The sequence below is a fragment of the Notothenia coriiceps genome, unplaced genomic scaffold, assembly GCF_000735185.1.
Source record: "Notothenia coriiceps isolate Sejong01 unplaced genomic scaffold, NC01 NC01_scaffold00030207, whole genome shotgun sequence".
In the NCBI taxonomy this organism is placed as follows: domain Eukaryota; kingdom Metazoa; phylum Chordata; class Actinopteri; order Perciformes; family Nototheniidae; genus Notothenia; species Notothenia coriiceps.
In genome coordinates this window covers 1-11,081 of record NW_011362908.1, presented here as the reverse complement: position 1 = coordinate 11,081, position 11,081 = coordinate 1, and the positions used below count along the sequence as shown (strand labels likewise).

General features: G+C 39.6%; 1 protein-coding gene across 1 annotated transcript in view; it reads left to right on the top strand.

Moving 5' to 3' along the window:
* LOC104959279 (glypican-6-like) overlaps window positions 1–5,552 on the top strand; it is a gene marked incomplete at its 3' end in the record, with an annotated part of 104,973 nt that extends 99,421 nt beyond the window's left edge. The window contains exon 3 of the mRNA XM_010787143.1: window positions 5,161–5,552. Coding sequence (XP_010785445.1) covers window positions 5,161–5,552 — 392 coding nt within the window. The remainder of the gene's footprint in view (window positions 1–5,160) is intronic.
* Window positions 5,553–11,081: the final 5,529 nt, after the last annotated feature.

The window sequence follows — 11,081 nt, the reverse complement described above, 5'->3', positions numbered from 1 at the left end:
GATGTAACATATTGGCCCAGGTATGTAAAGGACGGTGAGAGGCTAAGTGGTTTGTAACGGCATGACCACTCCTTTCAACTCATGTCGTGAAAGGAGGCGGCCAAAGGGAATATTTAAGTGTTGGCTGAGCTTTAACGCCACGCCGAAAACGCCCGAAGTGCATTGCGGGTATAAACGGATAGTTTATCAGTTTCTTTTTTTGGGAAAGTAAGTAAGTAAGTCTGAGTGACCTGACGTACTTCTTCTATTCGTCCTTTACCGTACTGTCTTTGTCGATTTTGTCTGTAGAGTGGTGGCACAGTCTAAGACCAATAAAACCCCTCCACCTCTATTTAAAGTATAACAAACTACACCTACGTCAAACTTGGTCTCATCGTCGTACCTCAGCCAGCAGTGGTTTTATTTATTTATTCACCAGGCTTTTCGAAGTACTGTTTTATTTTATGGTGGTATTGGAAGGAGTCCGTCACTACAACTATTGGCCCTGTCCTCCCTGGGGGGGGGGGCACTACTCCCTTTGACATTCTTTACTAGCCCCCCTTAGGGGAGGCCTCACCGTCAGTACCCTGCCCCTGACCTAGGACTTAATACAAAACTATAAAACACCAAACGACAGGGCCGACAGCTAGTCGGACACGTCCGTCGCAGAAAGGTGACGTCCGGACACGTAGAGTTGGGGGCGGGCGGGTAAAACTCGCCAATAATAGGGGAAGATATTTACTCCGGACCCTGTCGTCTGTTCGAATGTGTAGAAGAAGTCTGAACCTTTTGAGTAAGAGAAAAACCTGAGGTGGAAGCTCCTCTATTCTTAATGATTTGTTTCTTGAATATATGATTATTTCCGACCGAATAGATTTTCGGTCAACTCAATCTGAACCTTTACAAAACGCAGATACTTTGGACTACAAAGAATATACTAAGACAAAAAAAGAAGTTCCAACATAAAACAACACGCGTATACACATTAATTTATGGGGTACTATAGTTTTAGAGGTGAGGTCGTCCATGGCCCCAACCGTTGGGACCCAATCCGAAGTCTCGATCGTCAGACATAAACATTTGTTTCTGTCCTTCTCGACCCTTTACTTTGTTTTCATGAATTTTTGACTATTTTTTTACAAGACTACCTTCCTTGCTGGAAAAGAGAGAGAAACTTACACCAAAAAATATGGAAAGTCTACTTGTCCGTTGTCAATTTCGGAATGTTACTTGGCCAAAAGCGACGTGGGCGTACGCTCCCCCTGCCGTTCAAGGGTAGTCGTCTTTGTGCACCCAAACGATAGGGACCGCAGGTTTTACCAACTTACCTCGAGGTAACTTTAGTCCTGTCGTTCTTTGAATGGGTGTAGAAGAAGTCTGACTTTTGAGGTAGACGAACAACCTGAGGTGAAGCTTCTCTATCTTAATGATTGTTTCGTGACATATATGATTATTTCCGACCGAATAGATTTCGGTCAAACTCATCGTGAACTTTACAAAATCCGAGGATACATTTGGAACTACTTGAATTACTAAGACAAAGAGTTCCAACATAGAAGAACCAGCTTACGTGAATAACATTCAGAGAAACCTATTTTCCGGAGGCATTTACGTAAATTACAAGAGAATACCAACTTTGATATGAAATCTCCAGTGTATGAGGAATCATGTATAAGTCTTCCATGTATAACAAGAAAATTATGGAGAACAAACAGGACCGTAATATAGAGGTGGTCAACGTAATTGTCATAATATATACATATTTACCGATGATTTACTTACGTTTTACATACTATGGAAGATGTATTTTTTGGATGGCCTTTCATTTCGGTTCAAAGTATTAATCTATCTGTAGAACCTCCATAAATAAAAGCCAAATGTCAAATACAACTTTTGGGCAATCTCTCTCACTGTGAACAATCGGACGGTAAAGAATGAAACAAAAGGCTTTCGGCACCGAACCTTCAATATGAACAAGCAAAGACTTCCCCTTCACTGAACCTTAGTATGGTGGATGGTTTCGGTCATAGGAGCGCTAACTCTACGGCGACAGAGCTTAAGCCCCCAACCTATGAAGCTTTCATTCCGACAGGGTTAAAATTTTTTTCTGCTCTGAGGAGGCTTACGCGCAGTGCTTACGTCGGGTGAAAAGGTAAACTTCTATGTAGACTACCATGTGGGCGCCGCATGGTGATAGGGTCCCGTTACGCGCGTCCCTTCTCACTAAAAAAAAGCTTACTTTACCCGAAGGCCAGTGGGGTCGTCCTCACCTAAAATTTTCGTTGTCGTTCCACCTCTTAGTGATTATTGTTACACTCATAACCCAAACATTGAATTCAATTAAAATTTCATTGCAGTGTGTGCAGTTTGGGCTCCCGTAATTTTGCATGTAGAAGCCAATTTATTATGCCCTATTTATACACTGATGACGCGCTTGACCAACACACAATGTGATAACAAATAACAAGTTAAGTCTTCAAATGAATTTCAGTGTGTCTCTATGACCGAGACCAATATCTATTCAATATGAAATAAAATGTATTTATCTGGTTTTCACTTTGTAACATCCTGGCATATCCAGCGTATGTATGCCACCCTAAATGGATTTTACCATGGGACTTCGACGACAAACGAATAAATAAAGAAGACTGTGACAAAGTTAAAACATGACAAATAATTTGAAACCCTGGTGTAATGTTGGAAACAATAAGTCGAGTACGACGAAACTCCCATCCCATTCTTTCCTTTTCGTATAAAATTTATAAAGGTGGTCTAAACTAGTAGGAAATAGATCAATTTCAAATAAATTAAATAGGATTATGGGTATTGTCAATGGGGAGCTCATTCCACCATTTTGGAGCCAGGATAGCAAACCGACGTGTTTTGCTGATGGGAACTTGGGTCCCCCTCGCAGTGCGGGTGCAGCGAGCCGTTTGGCTGATGCAGAGCGGAGTGCACGTGCTGGGGTGTACGGTTTAACCATGTCCTGGATGTAGGAAGGGCCAGATCCATTCGCAGCATGGTACGCAAGTACCAGTGTCTTGACGTGGATTCTAGCAGTTACTGGAAGCCAGTGAAGGGAGCGGAGGAGCGGCGTGGTGTGGGAAAACTTTTGGAAGGTTGAAGACCAGACGAGCCGCTGCATTCTGGATGAGCTGCAGAGGTCGGATGGCACATGCAGGTAGACCAGCCAGGAGGGAGTTGCAGTAGTCTAGGCGTGAGATGACGAGAGCCTGGACCAGAACCTGCGTCGCTTTCTGGGTCAGCTGGGGACGTATCCTCCTGATGTTGTAAAGCGTGTATCTGCAGCAGCGGGTTGTAGCAGCAATGTTTGCAGTGAAGGACAGTTTGTTATCTAGGGTCACACCCAGATTCCTTGCAGTCTGAGTCGGGGAAACAACAGAGGTGCCGATGTTGATTGTTAGGTCAAGAGTGGGACAATCTTTTCCCGGAAGGAAAAGCTGTTCAGTCTTGTCAAGGTTGAGCTTGAGGTGGTGAGCAGACATCCACTGAGAGATGTCTGCTAGACAAGCAGAGATGCGTGCGACGACCTGGGTCTCTGAGCGGGGAAAGGACAGAATTAATTGGGTGTCGTCAGCGTAGCAGTGGTATGAAAAACCATGCGGGCTAATGACAAATCCGAGCGAGTTTGTGTACAAGGAGAAGAGGAGGGGACCAAGAACAGAGCCCTGAGGGACCCCTGTAGTTAATTGACAAGGGTCGGACTCAGACCCTCTCCAAGTTACCCTGTAGGTGCGGTCTTTGAGGTATGAGGTGAGGAGGGAAAGTGCAGTGCCTGAAACTCCAAGTTCTTGGAGAGTGCGAAGGAGGATCTGATGATTCACCGTGTCGAATGCAGCAGACAGGTCCAGAAGGATGATGACAGAGGAGAGGGAGGCTGCTTTAGCCATGTGCAGTTCCTCAGAGACAGCAAGGAGGGCAGTTTCTGTTGAGTGACCTGCCTTGAAACCAGACTGGTGCGGATCCAGAAGTTTGTTCTGATGGAGGTAACAGGAGAGTTTTTTAAAGACAGCGCGTTCAAGTGTTTTAGACAGGAACGGGAGGAGAGAGACAGGCCTGTAGTTTATAACATCAGACGGGTTGAGAGTGGGTTTCTTTAGGAGAGGGTTTACTCTTGCCTCCTTGACTGTTTGGAAAGTGACCAGAAGTTAGAGAAGTGTTGATGAAATGGGTGAGAAACGGTAGAATATCAGGAGCGAAGGAGGTTTGAAGGGATAGGGTCCAGAGGACAGGTGGTAGGGCGGGCAGAGGTAGTGAGGGTAAGAACCTCACTTGGAGAGAGAGGGGAAATCATCTGTTAAACCCCCACCTCAAGCACGTTGCCTGTTTAATGAAGATTCAAAACCAAGGGAGGCCAAGCAAGCAGAATTGTAGAAAAGGGCTTTAGTGGAGAAATGTCAGGTTAAAAATGTTGTTAAGCTCTACAGTCTGATGTCCGACATTCAGTAGCATACCACAGAGGTTGGCTGTCAACAGAACTGAAATATCAGTTCATCTTTAAGGAAAGTTCGAAGACATTTGTTATAAAGTCTTCTTTTTTAATGATGTTACACAAGGTGTGGGCTGAATCAATAATTAAGTATGATAGGTCTGCTTGTCACACGGTGAATTATGGTATGTTACGTTTCACATACTCTTCTGACAATACAAAGCCATTGAAGCATTTTTCAAACACAACATTCAAAAATAGGCTCATAGGCCAACTACCTGGTAGACAGATAAATTGTTTCCGGGAGGAACTGATGCATCTGGCCATAACGGTGGGTGCTCAGGATGATAAGGTATGGTGTCTATGCCTAGAAATTATGAATATATTGTTACAGTATGCAAGCAGAACCTTTACATTAATCATTTATGATTCTTGTGGCCCATTACTTCTCCTATTAAATTATTAATGCTTTGGACCAACTTTTTTCACATAATCAAGTACTTATTGTTGGCTGCTATAGATTGCTTCTATATATGCAAAGAGAGCCATAAAATGAGACATAAAAGTACAACAACATGCACTTCATTACATTAAACCAGGCTTTTGTGCTTTGAAAGCCTATTATCTGTTTTATATTGCAGGACATTAGATACTGTAAATATCAGCACATTGACGCAGCTGTTTGTCTTTTCTACCCCTCTCTTATTTCCCCAAATCATCCATCCTTCTAGAGTTTTTCTTGGAGCTGCTGGACAATTCTGAGAAGTCTCTCAACAGTATGTTCACACGGACGTACGGGAAGCTGTACATGCAGAACTCCGAGGTGTTCCAGGATCTGTTCACTGAGCTAAAGCGCTACTACACGGGGGGCAACGTCAACCTGGAGGAGATGCTCAATGACTTCTGGTCCAGGCTGCTAGAGCGCATGTTCCAGTTACTCAACTCCCAGTACCAATTCACAGATGACTACCTGGAGTGCGTCAGTAAATACACAGATCAGCTGAAGCCCTTTGGAGATGTGCCCAGGAAGCTGAAGGCCCAGGTCACCAGGGCCTTCATCGCTGCACGGACATTTGTCCAGGGGCTAATGGTGGGCCGGGAGGTTGCCAACAGGGTCGCCAAGGTGAGTTACATTTTCTTTTCCTAGGTGTTTGTTGTGTTGCTTTGTGATCCGGTGCTGTTGGGCAGTGTTGTATTTTCAGATGTTGTATACAGTTCTGCAAATAGCTTTTAAGAAGATATGTCTCTTATATAACGTGATTGTTTTTAAAGATTTCAATCCTTCTAGTCCTTCCTTGGTGTTTTTTCTAATTGAGAAATATGGTTTGAGGATTTAAACATTCATATAATGCTCTTTTCTTCTGTACTGTATCAAAGTATGGGCACCTACAACTTTTTATTTATCTGCATTATTCATACTTTCATTGTTTGAAACCTCTTCACTGGACTTCTCCTGGATTGGATTAGTTGCATCTGAATGATTTAATAAAAGCCCAGAATTATAAACAATATGTTTTTAAGATTTTTTTTAAGATGCATTTGATCTCTGGTTATGAGTTCCAGTACCAGATTGCTTTTCACAGTACACAGTGTGCTAGTAGTCTCATTTCAGAAGAAGCAACCGCAGAGAGTAAAGCTTTGCAAAAGAGTGAAGATTAAAGCATATATCCCCCGAGATTGGTGATGCGGTTTTGTTTGCTGTTTTTCTATTTGCTATTCTCATTGTGTTACTTTTTGGACATTGCTTTTTAGGAAAACAAGTGACATTTTAAATGGTGACAAATAAATAAGGCAATATAAAATGTTTTTTCTTTCCTGTTGCTCATAGTTTGTTTTGAGAAATTGGTTGATTAGATTCTGAAAAATATGTTTTTAGAGCATTATCAAACACTGCAGATTAGAAATGTGTTTTCCAAGGCTTAGCGGATATGTTTTCTAATTCCATGTTAAATACAGTAAATTACGCAACAGTTTTTCATCTACGTCTAAACTGTAAAAATTATATAACCAAAGCTGTTTACTTTTGGTGGTGCAATGCATTGCTCAGCTTTATGAAATAGATGTAAGAACTGACAAACATGATAAAACTGGTAGGCAGACTTATTTATGGCCAAATTTCATCATCAAAAATATATACAACATGAATGTTTTATACAGAGTGGGTTTCCTGTGACACTGAGCAAAAATAAGGGATGGATTTTTAAGTTATGATATCATAACTTTGATATATGAACACAAATATATTTATTTAAAAAATATAGTTTACTGTATATCAACAATGATTTTTCATTATTCATTCAATTGGTGATTATATTGATTGCAGGAGACCAATTGATATCCTATGAAATGTGAGATTCCTTATCTCAGTTTCTCAGACTCTATGGTAATGTTTTGCAAAATGTCTTGTTTGATCAGAGCAATAGTCTAAAACCCAATGTTATTTTATTTACATGATTATATACTTAAACTAAATATTTGCTAATTATTTGATAAGCAGTTCAATCAACAATACAGAGAATATTAACACTTTTTCCGTCAACAATTTCTGTAACTTGTACTTTTGAGACTCTTTCCAAAATTATCCTTTAAAATAATAACTTGCTACACCCTAAGTAAAGGGTTGAATTTAGTGTTGAAACTGTAGAAATGATTGTATGTGTCAACAACACATGAATTGAAATGGAATTATGTTAGCGCAATTTAACGCACAAGGACAGGCTATATTCAAATACATAATTTAGTTTTTCTCTCGTCCCTAGACCGAACATTTAGCCATTTCCAACTTTGATTGTGTCTGAAATTGAACCATCAGCTTGATATACTATCAGCCTCCTGCCACCCACTGTCCTCACAAAATTCTGGATCATTGTTGAATTTACGTCATAATAGTAGAGTGCCATATCCTTCCCGCCAAACACTGCTGCGGTATATCATCACTGAAGAGTCAATCATATTAAATTGGTTTGTTATTGTCTTGCCACTGAGCTTGCCGTCCACTGTCCCTCAGTGGCATTTCAGCCATTTCCGATAAAGATTTAAAATTAGCACCTCTATACATCTGTCCTCGGCTTTAAAATGCAACCTCACTCTGGATCAAATCCAATATTCCTTGCTTCCTCATCAATTATGAAGTGGAGCCAGGAAACGCTGTGGTGTTGTTGAAGGCTGTCAGGATAGTGAACCACCACTGAAGGTGAAGAGTTGCCTGACATGACAAATCACCTTGACCTAAGAATCACCCTGCATAATTGCTGCTTTCAGCGACAAAAAGGCACTTGCATCTCCCTCAAAACAGCCGTACTGTACAAACCAATTTCTCACTTCTTAGGTGTAAACACAGCACTATATATATATATATCAATTTCACATCCAATAACAACTGAGATGTATGTGCTTTTTGCTGGAGCGCTACATTGTTGCAGTGTTATAGCTACTTACTAGTTTTTTTAGAAATCATACAAGAGCAAATACAAGTAAGATTCGTGTTGTGTATGTATTATGTGTATGTACTATTACTCCACTTCAAGTTAAAGTCCAGCCATTTGAAAACAAAAGTATTTACAGGTAATTTGTATCAATGGTAAGAGGACTCAATATGCAAAATGTATGTTCTCCCGATAGACAACTACTTCTCCAGCCCCAGGTTGTCAAATGTGAGGCTTTTCTCTGATTTAAATCATTTCATAGAAAATGAGTGTGGACTGTTGGTTGGACAAAACAGTAGAATTGAGGCATCACATTGAAATTTGTATTAAAATCAAAAAATATATATATATATTATTGCTGGATTAATAACTGTTAATGGATTTTGGATCAATCTCATCACAAATTCTTCCTAGTATTGAAGAAGGCCCAGGAGTCGTGAAATAAAAACAACCTGAGGGAAAGCCTCAAGGGAATTTCCTCATATTTGGTACAACTGTCCACTTGGACAGATAAACTGGCCATAACTCAATAATTCATATGCTAATTATAATTTCACAGAATAGGATAACATAATGATGTGATAACATTTAGGAAAGTAATGAATGTAAACTCCAACTTGACTGGTTGGTAAAGGCATTAAAAACCTTGAGGCGATAATTCTAGTATTTGTTGGCACTTAAAGGACTTCTTATCCATGTCCACTTAGAAGAGTGGAGATTGAGATTGAAATATTCTTTTTGACCTTGGATCACCTGACCTTCTTTTTTGACCTTCTACTGCTGCCAATTTTCTGAACAATTATATTTTATCTCATTAATTATACATAAGGCACCTTTGGGGTCTGCATCAATCAAAAATATTCTCAGTTTCTTTTCCCCTTTCACCATAACCATTTGAACGGAAAGGTACATCTTCAAAACTACAACATCGATTTCATTATTTTAATTTAGGAAGTTAAATGTCCACATGTCAAATGTCCTTGGCAAGATACTGAACCTCAATGTGCTCCCAATTCCACAGCCATCAGTGTGTGAGAGTGCCTGAATGAGCATTAGATTAGATCCTGATGAGCAGTTTGGCCCCTAGTATGACAACCCCACCATCAGTGAAAGAATGTGTGTGTGAATTGGAAAATGTTGGCATGTCAGTGGTGGGAAAACTAGAAAGGAACTATATACATGAACGTTTCTTTACTATTTACCCACCAATGAGAAAAGGTATAACAAGGTGCATAAAATATGATCTTTTACCCACCATTTATATAACAAATTCATAATGTACATCGCCCATGGTGAGTGGCTCTAACAAGGTACCGTCAAGCTCTTACTCAAATATCCAAATCAGCCGTGAAATCCAGAGATTTTCAAATGACAAAATGTGCCTTTTATTAATGTTTAAACCATCTGTCTGTTCAATGTTCCATGTTACTTTAAAACAGGATGGTGCACTGATGATGATGAGCCATACATAATTACTGCTAACAGACGGCTCTGCATGCAGTCAAGTCGGAACAGGAGGGATATCATTCCATAAAATGAGATTTAACTCGACTTGCACTGAACAGTTTCCCGCACCCCAATCCTGGATTAAGAGCCAAATCTCTTTGGATTACAGTTTATGATGACCATTAAGAGTTTTATCCTGGGGGTACTTAAAACACAGTCCAACCGACCTGCTCAGAGAAGATTGCAGGGATTTGGACCTTTTGAAAGGTTTTGAGTTCAGGCATTTTGAGCACTTATATCTGACGCTGCATGTTCACAGGAAGCCAGACTGGTCCATGATGCATATTTAGTTCTGATGTTGTAAATATGTAAGGTATTTTGTACTGAGGGATTTGTTTTCCTGAAGGCTTACACTGTCATGTTGATCTCATTATACACTCATGTCCTACCATGAACTGTCAGATAATTTGACATTAAGCTTCAAGGCAGTTTCTAATCTTTACACAACATATATACCTTAGATTACTACTCTGCCGGAAATAGTCTATTCTAACATTTGATAAATACCACAACCAATGTGGTTTTCATAGTTTGTTTTCTTTGCTGTTACTTTAATTTACTCAATGCCATATGGCATTTTAACGCACTCACTGTCAAAGCAAATCAGTAAAATGCATTCAACACTTAATAATAAATGCTCAGACAGCAGTGTCACACAAAGTCGTTACTTTGAATTTTTTAACAAAACTAGTTTGAAACCTAGTAAATGGTTTGATCGCATTTGGTCGATGGCCAAACTGCCAAACACGAGGCTTTCAATTCGTAGTACTCGAAACAAAAGGGGACTAAACGCTAACTACCTCCACTTCTTACACAGTTTATCATTAACACCCTACAATTATAGTTTTCAAAAAATATAATCAAATCAAACCACTGTGTAAAGTTTCAAACACATTCACAGACACATTCAGGAAAAAATATAAATACATTAAATTAGAGTAGTGGCATTTAAGATTGCAATATATATTTGATCTCCTTCTGTTGAGCTCTGTTTGCAGGGTGGTGAATGTACTGAGGAAAGGGATCAGATGAGTGAAAGCAGAATGCAAAGAGGTGAAACACTGTCACACTTATTCATTATGGAAGTGCAACGGCCAGTGGGTTAACCTGATCACTCACAGAGAACATTTGCTACGAATGAAAATAAATAAAAATGAATGGGACTAAAGTGATGAAACGCCTAAAGATGGCTTACATTGCACAATTTTATATATTCCCTTTTTTGGTACTAAACTCTGCCAAAAAGCTAGTAACTGCATGAGTATTGTATGAACAAATAGCTGTGTCTCAATTACGTTCTACATGCCAAGTGTATGTAGTATACTGTATACTAATTTACTGAATCAGTAGACTCTCTTTTCTGTTTACAAAAATCAAAAACTGTAACCTTGAATTACAAACTTTAGCCATAGAAAGCAAAATGTTTCTTTTGGTGATGTATTATTATTAGGGCCGGGACTCGATTAAAATAATTCATCTAATTAATTAGAGGTTTTGTAATTAATTAATCGAAATTAATCGCATTTTTAATCACATATAAATATTTGACCTGAGAACAGTGAGAAGATGTCAATAAAGTGTGCCGTCACACAGAGGTAATTTGAATTGCTTACCGAGGTCCAATGATCCCCAGTCAGGGCAACACATTCGGCTTTCTCCAATAAATTCTCTTTATCTTCCTTTTCATTGTCATAAAGCTGCTGGATTCTTTTTGTCACTGT